The sequence below is a fragment of the Vulpes lagopus genome, chromosome 19, assembly GCF_018345385.1.
Source record: "Vulpes lagopus strain Blue_001 chromosome 19, ASM1834538v1, whole genome shotgun sequence".
Classification (NCBI taxonomy): domain Eukaryota; kingdom Metazoa; phylum Chordata; class Mammalia; order Carnivora; family Canidae; genus Vulpes; species Vulpes lagopus.
The window spans coordinates 27016872-27039712 of NC_054842.1; the positions used below are offsets into that span (position 1 = coordinate 27016872).

A 22841-nucleotide genomic window follows, 5' to 3' on the forward strand; every position below is an offset into this window, starting at 1 on the left:
ATGACTTATTTTAAAAAACTAGAAGTTTTGGCAACTCTGGCCTGGAATCTTTAGTGATGGCTGGGATGTAAACTGCCCAGGTTATGTTGATTTCCACAATTCTCACTGTCTCCCCAATACTGTAGTGCCATGGTGCTTGCCATTTAAAGTCACTCCTGCACTGGTGACTCTTCTCATGATGGAGACAGGTTTTCTCCAACCACATCGCTCTCAGAAATGGCATTGTGAGAGGGCATCCGATAGGATTCTGTGTGAATGAAAAGCAGAGAGAGCCTGCTTCTCCATGGACAGGAAGACCATTCCTGTATCTTTTATATGAGAACAAAGTGTCTAGATTATGTATTTTGGTCAACAGTATATCCTCTTCCCCTCATTGCCTATGGGCTTTTGAGTTTGCATCTCTGGTTTGACTTTCTGACCCTCTGGCTGCCTGGGGAGTGACTGCATAACCCTTGGCAGACGTGATTGTTGTAATGAGCGCAGCTCTGATTTGCACAGTTTTTATTACAGTTGATGTTTGTGTGTGAGTAATGAGGTCAACACGACACGGAATAGGTGGTCTTATGGTCTTAAACAACTCTGACATCCGTGGCCAGTTGGGCTGACATCTGAGGTACTTCATTTAGCAGAGGGGCTTTTTGCTCTCCTGCCCTACAATTAGGAGAAATTTGTGCACAAATGCTCAGTTTCTAAATCTGCTTTTATGTGTTGTGCAAGCATTTGTTTTTATCTATAAAAAACCTGCCCAGCATGGCAGCCAACACTGGGCTTGAACTCACTACTGTGAGATAGAGACCTGAGCTGAGGTCAAGAGTCAGATGCTCAACCCACTACAACATTTATTTAAAATTTTTGCCCCTACAAGTGTTTATTTAAAATTCTCTATTCAGTTTTGGCCTGTATCACATTTATAAGGTGTCAAATAAATGAGGGCTGTTTGGGATGGTAGGAAAGTTCTGGAAATAGATGGTAGTAATGGTTGTCCAACAATGCGAATGTGCTTGATGACGTTGAATGCACATGTAGAAACGGCTAAAATGATAAATGTTATGTTATGTATATTTTCACCACAATAAAAAAGTAAAAATGAAGAGAAGGGAGCAAGAAGTCACATATCCTTTCGAAGTTTTTTTGACCAAAAGAGGCATAGAGAAAGGTCCTCATTTCTATTTTGTATTTCTTTAATCTCTTTTTTTTTTTTTTTGAAGGTTTGTTTTTTTCTGGGGGTATAGGAGTCTACATTATTGGTCTCTACAAGTCTACAAGTCATTCTTTTTCTGTTATCTCTTTCCATGGACTTGTTCAGTTCTTGTCCAGGGAAGATCTCCAGGACAGTGGCAGATGCAACATACCCTGCCTGGGCAGTGGTTCTTCACTCTCCACATTAGAATCACTTGGGAATTTCCAAAGTCCTGTTGCCCAGGCCATACCTAAAACTAATCAGAATTTATGAGAGCTCCCAAAGTGCTTCCAAAGTTCAATGCAGCTAAGGCTGAGGATGCCTGCCCTGTGGGAAACCCTATCTGATTTACAGAGCCCAAGGTTTGCTTGTTAGAATGTTCCAGTACCTGAAGTTGGGGCACATCAAAGGTCATTTCATTTTCTCCTCCAGACCCAGTTGTTTTAGACATTGCCCCATTGTGATTTGAGGGGTCTCTGATATGAGAAGTATAGTCAGGCAGGGGTGTAGGTATAGTTTGGGTCTAGAGACACTGACTTGGAGAATAAATATTACAGAGTCAAAATGGGAAATACACATACCCAAAAGTCTAGAATGGCTTTCTTTCTTTTAAAAAAATAAATTTTATTTTGGTATAATTTTAGATTTAACGGAAAAGTTACAAAGAAATTACAGAGAATTCCCTTATGCACTTCATCAAGATCCCCAGGCATTACTATTTTATGTTACCCTGGTACATTTGTCAAAACTAAGAAATTGATACTGATACGTTACTGTTAACTAAATTGTGGATTTTATTTGGATTTCATCAATTTTTCTATTCATGTCCTCTTTTAGTTCTGGGACCCAGTCCAGGGTACCATGCTACATTTAGTTGTCCTGTTGTGATGCCTTTTTAAAACTTAAGTGGGCTGTGAAGTCTTAGCTGCTTCTCCAGCATCCTGAGCAGTCGGGACTGCCATGTTTATGTGCCTTGTTACCACCAGCGCATCACATCTCGGCTCAGTAATATCCTTTTTATTCTTCTTCCTTTCAGAAAATCCCCTTGGAATGGAAATAAGCCCACCTCAATTCTCCAATGCTGTGTACAAGTGGGGGCCTCAAGATGTGAGATGGGTTAGAGCTGTTTTGTTCATTTTCCCACACACACAGTTTTTGAGAAATGGCCTAGCAGCATGAAGGTGTTTTTACTTTTTCAAGGAACTAAGCTGTTGGAAACCCAAATCGATGGGTTAATTTAATAATCATAATTTAATCATAACATAAACAGATTTCTTTGCACTTATTTCCATAGGATGGACTAAATCTACTTTCCCTTTGGGGATTTCAAGACCATTGGTAAATTGAAGAGAAGATTATGAATTTCTTTATTGAAACAGTTGACAGGGTAGCCCATACCTTGCCCCTTGACATGCTTCCTGCATTTTGCTTTTAGGACAGACAGCATGTTCTTTTGGTTTTCTTCCTTCCTCTCTGGTTTCTCCTCCTTCTCCTTTGAGCTTTCTTCTCTTTTCTCCCAATGTCTTCACAGTGGAGGGTCCCAAGTGTCAGTCCTTGACAGTTCTTTCTCTACATTAATTGAAATCTCATCCAATCTTATGCTTTAAATACATGGAAGCTGATGGCTCTCATTTGTATCTCCAAAAATCCAGACTGAAATATGTATTAAACTGTCTACCAGACATCTCTACTTAGATGTCTGCTGCATAAGTCAAGTTCAGCACATCTGAAACGGAATTGTTGACCTTCCCCCAAAACTGTGCCACCCACAACCTTCCCCATCATAGCTGTGGTAACTTCATCCACTCTCCCAGTTACTGGGACAAAAATTCTTAGTCACCCTGATCTGCTTTCTTCCCTCTACACCCTGTAAGGAAGTCTTAAAGGTTCCACCTTGAAAATATATCCAGAATCTAGCTTTTGTGACTACTGTTAAACTGCTAACAACCTACCCTGAGCCATCATCATCTCCCCATTAGAAGACTGAGTTAATCTCTTAGCTGCCTCCTACAGCCAGAGGGATCCTTGTAAAATAAATCAGATCATGTTACTTCTGTTTAGTACTTCCAAGGGCTTCCCCTGTCATTCTTTGTAAAAACTACTGTCTTTACTATGGTCTGTAAGATCTATGTTACCTTGCTCTTGACTGTAGCCATGTCTTCTCTCCTCCTCTGCCCTTTATTCACTGAGCTCCAGCCACAGGGCCTCTTTGTATTGTCTTGCCTCAGGGCCTTTGTACTGGCTATTCCCTTTGCCTGAAAACTCTTATCCTGGATATCAGCATGGCCAAATCCCTCACTTCTCATAGATCTTGTATTATAAATGTCACCTTCTCAGCAAGGCCACCCAGACCATCCTCATTAAAACTGCAGCTTCCAGGGGCACCTGAGTGGCTCAGTTGGTTGGGCAACCAAATCTTGGTTTCAGGTCAGGTTATGATCTCAGGGTCCTGGCATCAAGCCCTACATCGAGTTCCATTTTCAGTGGGGAGTCTGTTTGAGCATTCTCTCTCTCCCTCTTTTTCTGCCCCTCCTGTGTTCGTGCTCGCTCTCTCTCTCTAAAATAAATAAATAAATCTTTAAAAACAACAACAACAAAACCCCCCACATCTTCCTCTCACACACTCCTGATTCTTTTCACCTTGCTCTGTTTCTTTTTTCTTCTACACTTACCACCACTGAATATACTCTGTTATGTGCTCATGTATGTTTATTGTTTTTTGCCTGTCCCCCTTCACTAGATTGTAAGATCCACGAGAGCAGAGATCTTTGTCTCTTCTGTCTGTTGACGTATGCTGAAGAGCAGTGCCTAGTGCATAATAGTAGTTGTGGTCAGTACTTCTCAAATGAGTAATTATGAACTATGATGCGTGTTTGAAAAGTAAAGAATGCAGTTATAGATGATGGTCACTACATCAGCAGTGGCTAATGCTTGCTGAGGCCAGACCTCCTGCCATGCCCTGTGCTAAGGGCTTTACATGCTTTTGTCTTATGTAACCCTTACAATGATGCTAAGAGACAGCTACTAATAATATTCCCATTTAACGGTGAAAGAAACCAAGACACAGGAAGTATAAATAGATAAACAAATAAGAATATAAATAAATAAATATTTATTTATGGTCAGCAACCCACCTCTAGTTTGCTTTAGCACCTGTAGCCTATAAATGATAAATCTGGAGGAAATTATGAAATAGGCAGTGGAGGAGGTGGCAAAGCACATTTCACTGTTAGCAGTGCTCTTCTTTGAGTGCTCACATTTAATCCCAGAGTATTAGGTGTTAATTTCCAGATGAGGGAGACTTTAGGTAGTTAATCCTACATCTCCAAAACACATTCTGTGTCCCTCCTTTTTCTTATTGTTTAAATCCAGATCCCTCTGTCCTTTCCAGAAGTGGAAGCCATCACAGCTTCCGGTCCAGGGGAAGTTTGATGGTTTCTCATTTCCTTTTCCAGAATAACACAAGGACATGGCCTTTGGGGAAACCTAAGTGGTGTTTCTCTTCCTCACAGGACGTAAATGCCTTCTCAACTGAGAGTTTTATGTTAATGCTTCTTCCATAGGAACTTGATTGACTGCAGAGTATCTATTCCTTCCTGATGTGATCCCTTGATCACAGGCCACACCCTGGCACCTAGAGCAACTTCTGTTGAGTGTCTGCTTCTCTTTCCCAGGGTGATCCTTACCCTCAGAGACATGGAGCACTCATCACCTGTTAGTGACTGCTCTCAGGTGTCTGAATGGATCTTGTGGGCCTGAGCCTAGACTTAGTCACCAGTGGGAGGCTTATTCTGAGCATGAAGCTGCCGTGTCTTCCTACTCAGCAACTATATTATTTTTCTATGCTCTGTAATAAATTACCACAAATTTAGTGGCTCAAAACAACATGCCTTATTTATCCCACATTCCTGTAGCTTATCTGAGTTCTTTGTGCCAGGTCTCATCAGGTTACAATATAGGTGTTGGCGGGGGCCATAATCTCAACAGAGGATCAACTGTGGAAAGATCTGTTTCCACTGCTCCCTTAGGTTCTTCACAGGCTTCATATCCTTGTAGTCATCCTATTGCAAACAAAAATCCCTAGTTTGTTGTCAACTGTTGGCCAGGAGCTGACACATGACCCTTTCATTACATGGCAGTTTACTTCTTCAAAGCCAGCAAGAGGAATATGTAGCCCCAGCCCTCTGGAATGGAGCCTTACAGCATAGTGTAATCACAGGAGTGACACCCCATCCTCTTTGCCAAATTCTGGTGGTTAGAAGTGCAGGTCCTGCCCTCACTCAAGGGGAGGGTTTTATAAAGGCATGAACAGCAGGTGGAAGTGATTGGGAGGAAGGGGTCTCCTTAGGGCTATGTTCACCACAGCCACCATATTTACTGTAGTTAAATTCTGGAGATAGGGGTGCCTGAGTGGCTCAGTCAGTTAAAAGTCTGCCTTCAGCTCAGGTCATGATTACAGGGTCCTGGGATCAAGTCCCACATGCAGCTCTCTGCTCAACGGGGAGTCAACTTCTCCCTCTACCCCTCCCCCATGCTTGTGTGCGCTCTCTCATGCTCTCTCTCTCTCTCTCTCTCTTTCTCTTTCTCTCTCTCTGAAATAAATAAAATATTTTTTAAAAATTCTGGAGGTAATTCCTAAAGGCAAGAGATGACCTATTATTTGCTCATCTATTCCTTTCGTAGACATTGGATTTGCTTTGCCAAGACAATAGGTCAAGATGTGTATTTTTCATGTTTTATCTAGAAAATTTGTCTAATGCCTATTTTTTTTTAATTTTTTTTTAAATTTTTATTTATTTATGATAGTCACAGAGAGAGAGAGAAAGAGAGGCAGAGACATAGGCAGAGGGAGAAGCAGGCTCCATGCACCGGGAGCCTGATGTGGGATTCGATCCCGGGTCTCTAGGATCGCGCCCTGGGCCAAAGGCAAGCGCCAAACCACTGCGCCACCCAGGGATCCCTAATGCCTATTTTTGTAGATATTTTGTGCTCATTTCAGTTCAAATATAACTGAGTAAATTATCTGGTGAAATGAACCAGAGCTGCCTTCCTTCCTATACTACTTCTGGTTCTAGAACCAAAGATGGTGGTTACTAGATCCTGTACTAGAGCTTATTCCTTGTGAACCTGGTTTGGATTTGCTGAAAGACCGACTCCATTAATTTTCTGAGTGTTTCACTGAGTGGCTATAGTGTCGACGTACTTAAAATGATTACCGGTTTTCAACCTACTCATTTAAAATCTTAGTGGGTGTTTATAAATAACCTCCGTGGTCTGACATTTGTCTTCATGTGACAGAGCAGCTGGGATTTCACATCTTAGAACACTCTCCTCCCATGCCTGTCTTCATTGTTTGAGACCCCACAATACCCATGACTGTGTATCATGACCAGGTCTTCTCTTTCAAAAATCTTAAATCTTCTGCTTTAGTTTCTCTTAATATGTCTTTTGTTTGGGGTGGTAGAGGATGAGAATGTGGGGGAAGAATGAAAACATGCGTCTAGTCCGACAAAGTTTTAATGCAAGAAGGCTGGAGCACAGAACTGGTTTCTTCTTTCAGAGTTAGTTTATTCCAGTTTGAGCAGTTTCAAGTCTGTTTATTCTTTTACATATCAAAAGTATATATCTCAGTCCCTACTCCTGAAAGGATGTGTTTCCTTTCAGGAAGGAAAAATAAAGTCAAGATAATGCAGTTGACATTGCTTCCCCAATTGCACACCTGTGAAAAACCAAATCCTCTTTAAAATTTTTACACTTTTGAATTTTATGTAAATCATACCCAGATAGTTAACAGTAGCGTAAATTGCTTTTAATAATATAGAAGAATCTGGGATCCCTGGGTGGCGCAGCGGTTTGGCGCCTGCCTTTGGCCCAGGGCGCGATCCTGGAGACCCGGGATCGAATCCCACGTGGGGCTCCCGGTGCATGGAGCCTGCTTCTCCCTCTGCCTGTGTCTCTGCCCCTCTCTCTCTCTCTCTCTGTGACTATCATAAATAAAAAAAAAATATATAATATAGAAGAATCTTAGAAATTCATTTTTAAAATGTAGCAAATATGCATTCAGAAGCCATTTATTTGGCAGGATACGTGTGCATCAGGAGTTTGGTGTGAAAGTCTCCACTTTAAGAATTTTATGGCCACACCTACTCTTACAGGGGCTGGCATGGGCCCCTCTTTGGTAGAGCTCCTCATAAGTGGGCCGGGAGAGCCTTGTTCACCTCTCAGCCAGTGGGGAGTGGCTGTGCTTGTGCTGGAAGCCTTGGGCAGAGCCCAGGACCCTGGTCCTGAGTCCTGATCTCCATGACAGCTACCTAGAGAGAGAGAGCATACATGCCCTGCTGACACTTAGCAGCAATCCACTTTCTCTTGCCTTATGCCTGACTGGGTGGGCCAAGGAATCATCTTCCATTTCTGATAATCATGTGGCTTCTGGGAATTCCTCAGGCCTATGTAAGTGTCACACAGGAGCCCCTCAAAACAATGGCAAGAAGTGAGTGGTGGGTTTTCTTTCTGGTGATCCCTTGCTGCTGGCTCTCCTGAATGCGCATAGTTTTGTATCATTTGCACATCTACATGGTGGGAAAGAGGGAGGCGGCCACACCCCCTGTGTGGGGGAGGTGGCGGGGCTGTGCTGGACACCTCTGCACCGACCAGAAGACTGCAGTTGTTTGCCACAAACAGCCTTGATACTCACTCTTTCCCCAGAACTAAAGTTCTTTATATTCTTTCTTTAGTGCATCTTTAATTTTGATAGAGTTTGCCAGATTGCCTTCTGTAGGGGATGAACCTTTTAAAAAAAGGATTTGTAAAAGACCTTTTAAAAGTCTTTTAAAATTAATTTTAATTTTCTAAGTGCTGTAAGAATATATTCTCTTAAAAAAAAAAGTGAAAAGAAAATTAGGGATATAGCTACAGTTACTTTCAGGTACCATACCACCCCTTGATCCAGTTCCCATGCAGACCCTCTCCATCCCCCAGAGGTAAATGCTATTATTGGTTTGGTGTGTCTCTTTGTCTGTGCCTTGGTAGATATAAACACATGGGAAATAAACATTATGGGAGTGTGTGTGTGTGTGTGTGTGTGTGTGTGTGTGTGTGGTTTTAATGCATACACTATATTGTGCTAAATGTCTATAACTTGATACTATGTCTTAGAGGTCTTTCCATGATGTGTATAATTTTATGTGTGTGTGTGTGTAAAATTTGAGTTTTACCATAAGTTATTTTTCAGTAGTGCCTTTTTGACATTTACTTTCGGGAAAGAATTTGGGGTTTCATTAAATACCCAACTGTTCATTCGGGTGTGCGTGTGTGTGTGTGTGTGTGTGTGTAGTACAAAATCTTAATCTTTGTGTTTTTTTTTCCTCTCTTCAGATCTCAGAAAAGTGATCTCCACAATGAACGCTACATCTTGGAATTAGATTGCTGTTCCTCCTTAGACCACCTGACAGGCCAAAAACTCATCCCAGAGTTCATTAAGAAGGTGAGCCCTGTAGACCACTGACCAGGTTTGCAGTATAAACTGGCTGGGGCTAACTTGGGGCAGTTCAGCCACACTCCACAGGCTGGGGCAGAGCCCGTGCCTTCTTGAATGTGGGTCTTTGAGCAGTCCTGCAAGGGTGCAAACCACCCCCACCCCCACCACTACACACATTGCTCAGGCTGAAGATGACCTGGGAACATGGTAGCTTCCCCCCTTCCTGGGCAGGCAGGTCCCTGGACCTTGTCTTTTAAAGCTGTAGTGGCATTAATAGCTGACAGGCCTGTGGACCCATTGCTGGGACTCCCTTCAAACCTTCACGGTGGTGTGATAGCACCCCCACCCCACCTTCTACTTATCCTGTGGGTCTTCATTGCCATGAGCCATCTTTCCTTCTAGTGTGAGAGCATCCCAGAGTGCTGTATCCATTGGCATGCAGTTATATCAGGGAAAATTGCCCACTTGCAGGAGAATCATTCTCTGCCCAGAAATTGTCTGGTTTTGAACTTCTCTTCATGCCATATGAGGTTTCCTACCCCAATTGCAGGGTCCACTTTCAATGTGACATCTACTGCAGAAGGAATGTCCTTGCCCAAACTGGGGCTAAGTTCATTCCTCAATGCTTACTTTTTTCTCTGTCACCCAGTCTTGCACAATGTTTGACAGTTCCCTATCCTGTAGAGGTGATTACGGTTTGCTTGAGATCTGATCTGTCAGTTCGTAAATTCATTAATAAGAAGTGATGGCCATCAACTTTGGACCAGAAATAGTACTTGCCTGGTTGGTGCTTGGACACAGAGAATGAAATAGCTGTGGCCCCTGCCCTCATGTCGTCATACCTGGAAGGCAGACCCTAGAGGAGTGTGATGAGCATTACCAGCAGGGAAGCAGCAAGGCAGAGGAGCAAGTAGACACCATGTGGTCTGGGTATTGGGGAGGTCTCTCTGCACTAAGAAGGGATGAGGAGGAGTAACCTAGTGATGGGGCTGCCCAGGGAAGGTTGGGGAGCCGTATAAACAGAGGGAGCGCATGTGTGAAGGTGTGGTGCAGGAGCAAGTGAGGGGAGTCAAAAAGATCAAGCTTTGGGAGAGAAAGGGAGTCTAAGGGATGGTGGTAGGGGCCAGGACTCTGCTGTAAATGCAGTAGAGACTCTTCAGAGGATTTTTACAAAAGAATGAAATAATTAGATTATCTTGTTAAATACCCAGTGACTTTTTTTAAAGATTTTATTTATTTATTCATAAGAGACAGAGAGAGAGACAGAGACATAGGTAGAAGGAGAAGCAGGCTCCCTGTGGGAAGCCTGATGTGATGCAGGACTCAATCCCAGGACCCCAGGATCATGGCCTGAGTCAAAGGCAGATGCCTAATCACTGAGGCACCCAGGCTCCCCACCCAGTAACTCTTTTGTTGCTGTTCCCTTCCTGCCTCCCTCCCTTCAACATTTATTGAGTGTTCAGGCCCGACAAAGCCCTAGGGTTAGCCCCTCATGTGTGTGTGTGAGGAGGAGCAAGACCTGCAGATTGGGAGTCACATGACATCATAGGTCAGCGTCTCTGATAATTTTACTAGGATGGTGGAGACTTTCTACTCTGGTGGAATTCAGATCATTATCTCAGAAATGTGGGTAAAAGGTAAATTTTGTTCACACATCTGTATAAATAGGGTCCTCTTTTGTGAGTTGTTATAAAATGTTCTGATAAACTTGGGTAGTGATATGTTAGAGGTGGAACTAACCCCATGATCTGAGTACTGGGAAAAGTCATTTTAGAAATAGGCTTGTAAACAAGACTTGGAATGCTTGGAAGTTTTGAGGGGTAAGTGGGTTAAGATTAGTGCATGAGGCTCTGTGTATACTATCAAGTATCTCTTTTAAAAACATATGATCTGGGGCAGACCTGGGCAGCTCAGTCAGTTGAGCAGCTGACTCTTGGTTTCAGCTGAGGTCATGATCTCAGGGTCATGGAATCAAGCCCAGTGTCAGGCTCCACACAGAGCAGGGAGCCTGCTTGAGATTCTCTCCCTCTGCTCCTCCCCCGACATATGCATGTTCTCTCTCTCTCTCTCTCTCTCTCTCATAAATAAATAAATAAATAAATAAATAAATAAATAAATAAATAAACAAACAAATAAAACAAACAAAAACCCCATATGATTTGGTACCTTTGTCTTAACCAAACCAGCTTACTGCATGACTGGCCTGTTACATTGTGCTCGTATTGGGTCTTGAGAAAGCAGCCTGACTAGTGGGCTCTCAGATCCTGGTGTGTGTAGCATCTGTCATGCAGGTAGACATCTGTGTGGTATGTGTGTGTTTACATGCATGGGTGCATATAAGTTTTAGATAGTTCGCTTTAGTATTAGTTAAATAAATCATTGACACCTGCTCATTCTATGTTTTTTTTTTTTAGAAAGTGTTTTTTTTTTTTTTTAATTTTATTTGTGACAGTCACACACACAGAGAGAGAGAGAGAGAGGCAGAGACATAGGCAGAGGGAGAAGCAGGCTCTATGCACCGGGAACCCGACGTGGGATTCGATCCCGGGTCTCCAGCATCACACCCTGGGCCAAAGGCAGGCGCTAAACCGCTGCGCCACCCAGGGATCCCTCATTCTATGTTTGTATAAAAATTGTTTTTAACATTTTGAAAATTACACGCCCTAAAAAGTCCACGGTGCCATCCTGCTCCTGCAATATGCCTGGTTAAACAAAAAGCATTGGGTCCAGACAGACTAGACAATTTGCACACTAGGAGATTTCTAGGAGCTTGTCTTGGAGCTTGGAGCTTGTCTCCCAGAATCTCTCCCCTCTGTTCCTCTCAGTAGAGAGGTGATTCATGGTCATGGTCAGTGGGTACACATAAAGTTTTCTGCCAACAACTCAGGAGTTTTGAGATCATCTCACCATTTGTCCCTCACTGTCCACTGCAGCTGAGGGCACGACCTGGAAGGATCCAGCATTTCTGGCCATCAGTGTAGGATGTAGCTTTAGTTTCTCAGCCAGTGGCCATGATAGGCAGAAGAGGGACAAAATGATGGATCTGGGCCTCCTTCCCTCTGCTCTTTTCTGTTGTTGGACAAGATTGCTGGAGAAAACACTGCTTCAGTGTGCAAAGAGTGGAGGGGAACTGAATGCCCCTCTCTAGGATCAACAGCTATTCCAGCTGATAGAAGAATTTTACATATGTGTAAATTTTTCTGTCATCACACAAGTAGAAGATCCTCAGAGCTTCCTGGGAAGAAATATGCTAAAAACGATTTGTGACTTTTCAGTAAATATTTAATGAATAGCCAGCCTGGTCCCTATTTGTATATATAGAGAGTGGTGACACTTGTTAATTGCCATTCACTTAGGCCAAGATGAAGCTGCGCCACTGGCGGCTAGAGTGTACAGTCATTACTTTTTATCTGGGTCATTATTTTGTGTGAAATAATGGCTCCTGTTCCTATGACAAGCAGATCCGTCTTACGATGAGATGGTAATTAACTCATTTTGTCATTGTACCATCACACAGGATAAGCTCATATTCTCTGCATATTAGAATTAAATTCAAAGTGATTAGATTTTTTTTCTTAAGAACAATGGCCCGGTATTATTTTTCCACTGAATGTTTTAAATTAGAAGGACTTTGGGATAGAGAACATGGATGGAAGGAGGGAAAGAAGATTTCATTATTTTCCACAATTAGGAAAAATAAAATCATCTGTATCTGTGTCATGTAAAATTAGCTGAAGGTGCCATAATTTACAGGCTCTCTCCATCATGATTTTCCACAGAGGGCGAAGGGAATTATATAAAGATGACTCTGTTCCTTTCAGTGTGGTCTGATGATTTCTCTGAGCACTTTAGTTGCTCAAATTAAATCTGGGCTACTGCGTTTTGTTTTTCCCCTCTTGTATCCTGCTGTGCTCCATCCAGCCAGCCCTTTATGTAAATTATTTATTATGGACCACAGAACATTTAAAGGGCAGATTTATGGGCAGGCTTGGAGAGACTGTGTGTTCCAAGTCCTAGAACTGAATGCTCCAGGGACAAAGAGTCTCAAGGCTGTTGGAGAGCAGAGGTGCCGCCTTTGCTCCTTTGAGACAAAGGTTTGGCTGCCAGGTACTTCCGGAGCCTGTCTTGTGTGGCTAGTGGATGTGTAGGGCCCCTTGGAATTTCCTGCTCTTCAGAGTTCCCAGAGGATTGTAAAGAGACAGAATGATGTCAAATAAAGGGCTTACACGTTCATCTTCAAATTCCTTTACATTCTTTGGAGCTTCTTGGGAAAGTGCTCATATGTTTGGAAAGCCCTTTGATGATTCCAGAATCATTGCATACATTTTCTGGTTTATGCTTCACAGTAATTTTGGTCAAGGGGTCACACTGGCAGTGGTGGCTCCCTTTTAGACAGGAGGAAAGAGCTCCGAGAGGATGACAGATTTGCCCAGGGGCTGAGACTGTGCAGCCTGGCCAGGTCTTTCTCCAAGAGAGGCACCAGCGGGTGCAGTGGGACTTGGGTGGAGCAGGAAGGTTCTGTGGCCAAATGGGAAGGTTTTGGAGAGGGGTGGTATAGAATGAGGGTCCTGAAAAGTGAGGGATGGATGGAGGGGTGAAGCAGAACAGTACTGGTTTTGGTAAGGATAGGAGCGTGGAATGAAAGTTCAAGGCTGAGAGTCAAGTTCTGTTTGGCTGGAGTTTGGGATGAACAGAGGGAAGAGGGAGCCTGTTCTGGGCAGGGTTCTTTTAATTACATGACATAGAGCCGTACTCAAGCCAGCTCAGGTGCAGTACATCAGGTAGGGTTTCCTACAAAGATACAGGAACTGGCTGGGAGCCCCTGCAACAGAATACAGGAAGGTACCTGCCACGCCCAAGAGGAAAAGAGAAAGGAGGAAAAGATTAGGCGCTCTGGTTGTATTATATGCTGCTGGTCCATATTTATGTATTTGCAGGTCTTATTTGAATTTTATTTATTTTATTTTTTCATTTATTTGAGAGAGAGAGAGAGAGAGAGAGAGAGCTCGCACGCAAGCAGGGGAGAGAGAGAGAAGCAGACTCAATGCCAAGCAGGGAGCCCGATGCAGGGCTTGAACGCAGGACCCTAGGATCATGACCTGAGCCAAAGGCAGCTGCTTAACTGAGCCACCCAGGTGCCCCATTTTGTTTGAATTTTAAATGGGATTTCACTGCACAGAGGGAATCCTTCTGTGTGCCAGGCAGACCCTGTACTGACAGACTTTACACACTCTGTACTCTTGACCCTCATCTCACCACCTCTGAAGGCTTATCCCTGTTTTGTAGGTAGAGAAACTGAGGCACAGAGAAGCTTTACGGTTTGCCCAGTTACAACTGTGAGAGCCAGAACTAAGGTTTGAAGCCAGCCTGTCTGACCCAGAGGCCACATCCATGATCATCGGGTCATGCTGCTTCTTCTGGGTAGTGCTCAGGGACAGAGAGGGGCTGTCTCAGCTGGAGGAGAGGTGGCATGGAAGGCAGACACAGATTGTAGAGCACCTTGGAGGCCTCCCCTCAGTGGCGACTAGGTCTCTAGGCCTCACTACCCATTGGAGAAAGCCACACTCCCAGCCACTGTCCAGGTGAGACCTCAGGGGTTTTGCCCTCAGGCCCTCTGCTCTGGGCTCTGCCCCTTAGGCTCACTCCACTTTATGATGGAGGGGTGAGCACTGCCCCGCAGGATCTACCTAGAGCTAGATTTGTCTTCTCCTGGACCGTGGAGACTTCAGAATGTAGGTAGTGGAGGGGTCGCGAGGCAGACCCCTCCCTGCCTTGTCCTTTGGGGGCCAACTCATCCTCAGAAATTCAGTAGCTTGGATTAAGCTAGATGCATTGCCCTTTCAAGAACCAAATGGTGCTGCTTAACATCTTGACCTAAAGAAAAGAACCTGACAGATCTTTAAAATCTAAATGGCTTCTTTTAATGAAATGGAAGATCCCAAATCCCCAGGATTACGAAAGTTTGCCTCTAGTATATAAATGACTCATCATTTGCTTTTCTGTCTGATTGCTGAGCATTAGGGCCTCATTTCTACAAGTGGAGTGCAGAGAGTTTAATTTTAATTAGTGTAAGACACTGATTCAGAATGAAAGGAGAAATATGTTAAAAAGGTTTACCTTAATCTTCCCTACACCTTCACCTACCCCCAAGCCAAGCAGATTGTGACATTTTAAAAAGGTGTCTGGCAGGAGTGGGGAAGGCAAAATAGTGTATAAATGAGCATGTCCTCAGAGTGGAAGAGAGAGCGGGGATGGGGGGATAGGGTGAAGGGGAAGGGAGGGGAGGGGGAAGAAGGGCAGAGAAGAGGCCAGAGGTGACCTGTGAGGTGTTGCTGGTGGAGAGGGCTATTCTGTTTGCTGTTGTGTCTCTAGAACTTAATAAACATTTATCGAGGGAATGGACAAATTAATAGAGAAAAACAGAGGAAGAATCACTAAGATCATATCATAAAAGGGGAGGGAGGAACCTAAAATAACACTCAGGTGACTCAAATGTGAAGTATGGTCACTTGTGAAGAAGGAGAACTCTGGGCTTGAGAAACTATTCAGGGCTAGGGAGGTAATGAGATTGATGATGGACATGTTAGGACTGAGGGACTCATGGGACACTCAAGGAAACATTGCAGAAGACAGTTGTGGTTGTTGGGCTGGAATTCAGTTGTCTGAGGTGCACATGCTCTAGAGGCCTACAGGGTGGAAAATGACAGAGACAATGAAGTTCAGGTGGTTATCTAGGTGCCATATACCCATCTCAGAGGGGCAGCTGCCACCTAGAATCAACTCATTGTTCCCAGGTGGAAGTACCAACCCAATTGTACTTCGGTTGCCTAGTCAATTTGCTTTGTTTTAGAGAAGTTGAAAATGTTTTTTTATTTTCTTACTGTGAAGTCTATTGGTTTTCCCAAATAAGCTAATCAATCAGTTTAAAACTATAAAAGCTAGGGGTACCTGGGTGGCTCAGTCGGTTAAGCATCTGCCTTCAGCTCAGGTCATGATCTCAGGGTCCTGGGATCAAGCCTTGCATGGGCTCCCTGCTCATAGGGAAACCTACTTCTCCCTTTCCCTCTGCCTACTACTCCCCCCTCCTTGTGCTCTCATATTCTCTAATAAATAGATAAAATCTTATAACTCAATCAATCAATCAATAAATCTGTAAGGCTAGATAAGTGTTTTTCAAATTATCTGTGGTGGAGGACCAGTTTTTGTTTTTGTTTTTGTTTTTGTTTTTGTTTTTGGTTTGCTCATTTTCTAGTCTATTAAGTGATACTTTTGAAAATACAATAAAAACATGGTGGCGGTGTTGAATAGCTAGAAAACTGTCTACCTGCTCACTCTCACTTCATGTGCATATCTTGTCATGGATTGTTAACAAAAAGTCAGTGGACTAGCAATGGCTGAGGACCACACTTTGAGTAGCCACTGGTTGAGGTGCCAAAGCCATGGGACAGGATGGAGAACCTGAGAACTACTTGTTCTTGGAGAGGGGCGAGAGGAAAGCACCATGGTGAGAGCTCTGGGGAGGACCCAGAGAAAAAGAAAGGACTTCTATGAAGCAAGGGGAGAAAAGGAAGAACATGATGTTACAGAATCCGGGGGAAGAGAATAGTATAAAAGCAGGAAAGAGGTTGAGTCAGAAACCACTGGTTAGGTGGCCCACCGGGTTTGGTCACCAGAGGCTACTGGTAAATCTTGCAAGAGCAGTTTTCAAGAGTTGGAGAAGCCAGAGGCCTCCCTCCATGGGTTTAAGAGTACATGATTTTGGAAAGAGCAGAAGTGGTGTTTCAGACAGAGTACAGGTGGAGGAAGTTTTGTTTGCTTTAAGTAGGAGTGAAAAGATACCAGAAGAGAGGAGAAAATTAAAGTCATAGGTGAGTTAAAGAGGGAAGCAGGCCAGGGGTGGGGGGTGGTGGTGAGCCTACAGAGTAGTCATCGGCTGCACACAGGGGACTGGACACCCATTCCTCAGGCTTGGGGAGGTGGTAGGCAGACCTCATAGGCTTAGATGCTCAGAATGGAGAAAAAAAATGTGGGTCCTGGTGTCTGAAGGCCTCTGTTTTCTTATCGAGCGACTCTCCTGCCCTCGCCCCTCTTGATCCTCTGTCTCCTGCTATTTTCTTTGGCCTGCCACCTTCCCGTTCTGTCTAGGGAAGTAAATTGAAGTTAATCTGAGCCTCAGGGGAGAGAGGGGGCCTATGTTTGTCTTGATCACTCTCCAAGAAACAAGACAAATTCTTGTGCTTCATTGTCTCTCTGCATGAATCCAAGACCCAGTAGCAGTGAGCCAGAATCCATTCATGCTCCTTTGAACAGATCTTTTGAGGACCCCTCTATGGTAGTGTCTAGGAGTACCTTAGTGAGCCAGTACAGATAATGTCCCTGGTCACATGAGTCATACAGTGTAGCTGAAGACACAGACACGGAGCAGGCTGTCAGTGATGGAAGTATCATCGCAAATGGGTAAGTGCTCTAGAGCAGAACACAGTAAGGGACCCAGGCTGGCAGTGGGAGGAGGAAGTGGTCCATTAAGAAGTGGTGTTTGCACTTTGATCTAAGGGGTCAAACAGGTGAAGAAGAGTCCGGGTTAGTGGTTATTGAATAGCTTGGACAAAGGCCATGAGGTGGATGGAGCATGTTTGCTGCAAGGAATGGGAAGGAGGCCATTGTGATTTAACCACAGAGGAGGGAGGGTAAGGTAGGTAGGGTTCACCTGTAGGCTCAGGATTTGGATCTTATCCCAGATGCAATAGAAAGCCACTGGAGGGGGCAGCTCTGGTGGCTCAGCAGTTTAGCGCCGCCTTCAGCCCAGGGGATGATCCTGGAGTCCTGGGATCCAGTCTCATGTCAGGCTCCCTGCATGAAGCCTGCTTCTCCCTCTGCCTGTGTCTCTGCCTCTCTCTCTGTGTCTCTCATGATTAAATAAATAAAATCTTACAAAAAAAAATAGAAAGCCACTGGAGAGTTTTGAGAAGAAGCTAAAGAGTGATACCAAATGTACACTTTGGGAAAAGATGTGAAGATTGGATTGGGGGCAGGAGTAGATGCAGTTAGGACATTGTTGGAGTATTACTTTATAGACATTTAGAGATTGTAGCTTAAGCTTGCAGTCGGGGTAGAGATGTGGAGAGGTGGTTTGATTTAAGAACTATGGAGCCATAGAGCTCCCCAGGGTTTGGGTAATAGGGTTTAGGGATTGGGTAATAGGGTATGGCAGAGAGGGAGGAGACCGGCTGGTTTGGCCTGTGCAACTGGATGAATAGGTGTCTTTGCTGAGATCAGGAAGACTGGACCAGGACATCAGTTCTGGGCTGGAGACCCCGGCTGGGAAATGCTAATTGAAACTTGGTCATGGATGAAATAACTGAGGAAGGAAGGGAGCTGAGCCCCAGGGAATTCCAGCACTGACTGCCATGCAGAGAAAAGAGGCAGAAAGGAAGTGGCTCAAAGGTTTGAGGGAAATTCAAAAAGAGTGGGTGATGGAGGTGGAGGGTGTCTCAGCATGGAGGGGTTGTCAACCGTGTCGGTGCCCTAAGACTAAAAATCAGAACTAGCCATTGACCCCATGATCATGCTGTGGTCAGGAGGTCATTGGCAATCTTTATGGAAGCTGTTTTGGTGGCCTCTCCCCCTCCAGCATGTATTTTACAAGGCCTGTTCCAAAATGTCTTTGGGTTATAATTAAAAACCACTGTCCTTTACTCCGTAGGATTCATGTGTGTTCCTGTGTTCCTAAGATGGTTCTGACATTTCCAGTCTTACAGGCTTTTTTTTTTTTTTTCACTTTAAATTTAAGATGTCCTTTCTTTCCATGGGCTTGCTGAATTATCTTCATTGTTCTCCTTAATGCAATTTTTTATTAAGCGACTGAATTTTAATACCTGACTAGGGGATTAGGACTTGCCCATATGAAGCATCACAATTCTCTATAATTTTTAGCTTTTGCAGCACATATCACATGAAATAATAAAATAACCAAACTTGTAGGTAAAATAGAAATAAAATTAACTTGGGATTCCTAAAAATGGCATTTACATGTACCTAGAACAGAAAGTGGCCTGTTGGGGACTCTGTGGGCAGCCCGTGGCTGTCAGGCCTTCGTTCCTTTGTGATCTCTGCAGAGACCTAAAACCAAGGAATCAGAAAAATATTCTAGAAGCTAGTGAAGCAGACAAAAGACTGGAGGGGAAATAAGATGCTCCAAGAGAGGTGCCATGACTGCTTTGTTCTAGGGATAAATTCAGCCTGGTTGTCATATTTCTCAGGATACTTTTCCACCCTCCTGGGTGGCATTTGGCCTGTGGGAGGCTAATAGCTCTTCCATCCCCACTTGTTGGTAGGAGGCTGATGATGCCAGGGCGCACATAACTTTGCCTGAGGCCGGATGTTTGGTTGGCTGTAGGCCAGCCTGGGAGGTCCTGAAGATGAAGGAGATGGGTACTTCTCCAAGACACAGCTGTGGCCACAGGACACCTGAGATATATACCTTGCTGTCACAGCTACTGAAATAGTCCTCAGAAGAAGTCTGGTGATGGATGAGCTCGGTTAACCACCAGGTTCTAGTTCCAGTTGCCTCTGAACTATGCATGTAGCAGATAGTAATGTTCCTTTGGGGCTGAGGGTGAAGCAATGAAGAGCCAAAGATTTGGAGTTTCTTCCTTCTAAGCCAGCGCTTTTTGATAATGTGCCCTTCCTGTAATACTCCTCAGCAAAAGAGGCTCTGTCTGTGGTCCAGTGTGTTTGGGAAGCATGCATGTTGTAAATCCTCTTGGAAAAGGTCGTGATGCTCCTTAAAAGAGTCAAGGTTCTGAAAAGGTCTGCAGTCAGAAACCTGCTTACTTACCTTACCTCAGCATTTCTCAAATATAATTTAAGAACTTTCCCCTTACTTCTCCTCTTTCCCAAACACCTGTTTCTATACCACCATGGACAATTGCAGGTAGTTAGCAGCAGCAGGGGCAATCTCCTTTCTTTTTATAGGGGGTTCCTAACATTGTCCCCCAACTGTACATGATGGCAATTGCTCACAAGAGTGAAGGACTTTATTGCATCTTATTGCACTTTCTTGGTTCTGCTAAAATAAGTGTTTATGCCCAGATACTTGGTGTTTTGTAATCCTCCACGAAACCTCTAATGAAGGGGAAATCTGGAGCAGAGCAATTTAAAACTCCCTCCTCTCTTTTGTCACTCCAGAAAGACATGTGCTCAGCGCCTCTTGTCATTCTTGTTGCTTTTTAATAACACACATGGCAATCTTCTAACACGTAGTCAGCAAAACTAGGTCATTGGATTTGTTGACAGCTGTAGAATCATAGATAGTGTTTGCTCTGCTGTCTGGGTCCGTCCCCACTTATCTGACTATGGTCCTTTAAAAGAAGCACTGGTTTCTTAGGCATGTTTCCCCTTGTCTCCTTCCTTTCCCCCACCCCCATCCTGCCCTCCACCATAGTTGTTAATCAGATCTTCAAATATATTGGTTTTTCCAGCTTTGATTTCTCATTCTCATTTTATCTCTCCCCTATAGTCACTAATCAAAAGTGGCATTTTATTCCTTAGCAGTGCTGTCCAATAGAAATATAATTTCAGCCACCCATGTAATTTAAAATTTTCTGGTAGCTGTGTTAAGAAAGTAAAAACAAGGGTGAAATTAATTTTAGTACAATGTTTTATTTAACCAAGTTTAGTACTATATTATATATATATATATATATATATATATATCCAGAATACTATGTTTTCAACTTATAATGAGATATTTTATTTTATTTTAATTTTTAAAGATTTTATTTATTCATGAGAGACACAGAGAGAGAAGCAGAGACCATAGGTAGAGGGAAAAGCAGGCTCCCTGTGGGGAGCCTGATGTGGGACTCGATCCCGGGACTTTTGAGAAGGCAGAAACTCAACCACTGAGCCACCGAGGTACCCCTGTAATGAGATATTTTATATTATTTTTTTTCCACAAGTGAAATCTTTGAAATCTGGTATATATTTTTCACTTGTATCACATCTCAATTTGGATGCTAACTTTCCAATAGTTAAAGTGAAATGTCCTACAAAATAAACTTGTGTTTAATAGAAAAAAATATTTTCTACTCCTTCACTTTTTAAATTTAAGTTGAAGTTAATTAAAATTAAGTAAAATGAAAAATTCAGCTCCTTAATTGCACTAGCTACATTATGAGTGCTTAATGGCTAGCCACATGTGGCTAGTGGCTGCTGTGTGGACAGCATAGTTCTGCAGGGTTTGTTTATTTAAACAGTTTCAGTTCTCCGTGTTTTCTAGTTGACACAAAAATTTGGTGGTTATGAGTCTTGTCAGCCACAAGGAGCAAGGAACAATATCAGTATATAGCATATATTGGATAAGAGAGGACAGTTTCCCATGTGGGATGATCCAGAACACAGTTTGGAGCCAACTTTACAGCCATTTAGGAATATATTTGAAATAATTAAATTTCTGTGTATAATATTAATTATTAATTTGGTTATAACTGCCCTTTTTTAGATATATAAAATATATACATTTGGAAATAATATTTTTCTCCCCATGTTTACATTTCACAAAACACTTTTTATTGCTACACTTCTTATGCATCTTTGCCTTCAGTGTCTTTATTATCACCAGAGTGAGTTTTGGGGCCATCTAAAATAAGGTTTCAAGCTCATTATATTTACTTTCATCTAAATTGTTTGGAATTCAGCACTTTAAAAATTCATGAGTGATGCCATCTCTAGACTTACCCTAAGTCAAAAATACTCATTTAGCACTAGGATAGTTGGTTTTTTTCTTATCCAGTTCAGAGGTGAATGAGAAATCTCTGTAATGCAACCCCTTACTCTGCATTGCCCTTTTTAAAAACTCTCTTTTTATTAACTATAACATAAATACAGGATAGTGCATAAATCTTAAGTGTACAGCTAGCTCAGTGAGTTTGCACAAAATGAATGCACCTAGGTAACCAGTACCCAAGTCAAGAAATAGAACAACCCAAAGCCCTCCCTTTGGCCACTCCCATTACTTCTCCCCACCTTCTCCCCAGAGATAGCCTGTCTAATTTCTAACACCAAAGGTTAACTTCGCCTGGTTTTGAACTTTACATGGAATCTCTCGTAAATGGCATTTTTTGCTCAGCACTCAACACTCAACACTGAGCCACATCAGGGTCCTGGTAGTTTGTTCATTTTCATTTGTGTACAGAATTTGTACATTGTTTTTAAATTTTAAAAATTTTTTTAAAAGATTATATTTATTTATTCATGAGAGACAGAGAGAGGCAGAGACACAGGCAAAGGGAGAAGCAGGCTCCCTGCAGGGAGCCCGATGCAGGACTCGATCCCAGGACCCCGGGATCATGCCCTGAACCAAAGGCAGACTCTCAACCACTGAGCCACCCAGGCCTCCCTGTACGTTGCTTTTTTTAAATGCAGTCTTTAAAGAAGCATGAACACTGTAGCACCCAAAATTTTGTTTCATGCCACAGGAATTATTTTAAATTTTTGTTAAATGTGCTTCCCTCCCTCTAAAAAATTAAGTCCATCAGATGACTTTAATAAAGGTCCCAGGGCAGTTTTGATTAATGTGTTTTCCCTAGTAAGCATTTTATTGTTCAAAATAAAGCGACAGAGCGCCCTTATATTGTGAGAAACTTTGTAAAACCCGGCCAGCGTGTGAAGTAATTAAATTCCCTCCTTCCTGAGAAATAACAGTTTGGAGGGTAAGACCCAGGGTATATCCAGGAGATGCAGGGTGTGATAATGTATGAGGCCGTGTATCTCCCCCTTCAGCTTACTGTGGTGAAGGGCCTCATGTTGCCGTTGCTGAATATTGGTGTCACTCTTGACAGGAGAGATGATTTGTATGGGCCTTCCTCCCCTGAGATATCTGCTTGGCTAACTTCTTCACTTCCTATCTCTGCTCAAGTTCACCTTCTCGTTGAGCCCACCCATCCTGCCCACCATTTTAAAAGAGCACCTGATGGGCACCTGGGTGGCTCAGTCAGTTAAGCATCTGCCTTCGGCTCAGGTCCTGATCCTGGGGGCCTGGGATCAAGTCTCACGTGAGGCTCCCTGCTCCTGGAGGACCCTGTTTCTCCCTCTCCCTCTGCCTCCTTCTCTCTCTCTCTCTCTCTCTCTCAAATAAATAAATAAATAAGCAAACAAACAAATAAATGAATAAATAAACAAACA

The 22841-nt window shown here is 43.3% G+C and overlaps 1 protein-coding gene across 2 annotated transcripts in view; it reads left to right on the forward strand.

The window, feature by feature from the left end:
* RFTN1 (raftlin, lipid raft linker 1) overlaps positions 1-22841 on the forward strand; it is a 198097-nt gene that overhangs the window by 98197 nt on the left and 77059 nt on the right. For both annotated transcript variants that reach the window (XM_041734082.1, XM_041734081.1), the window contains exon 4: positions 8555-8663. In XM_041734082.1, the coding sequence (XP_041590016.1) occupies positions 8555-8663 (109 nt within the window). The remainder of the gene's footprint in view (positions 1-8554; positions 8664-22841) is intronic.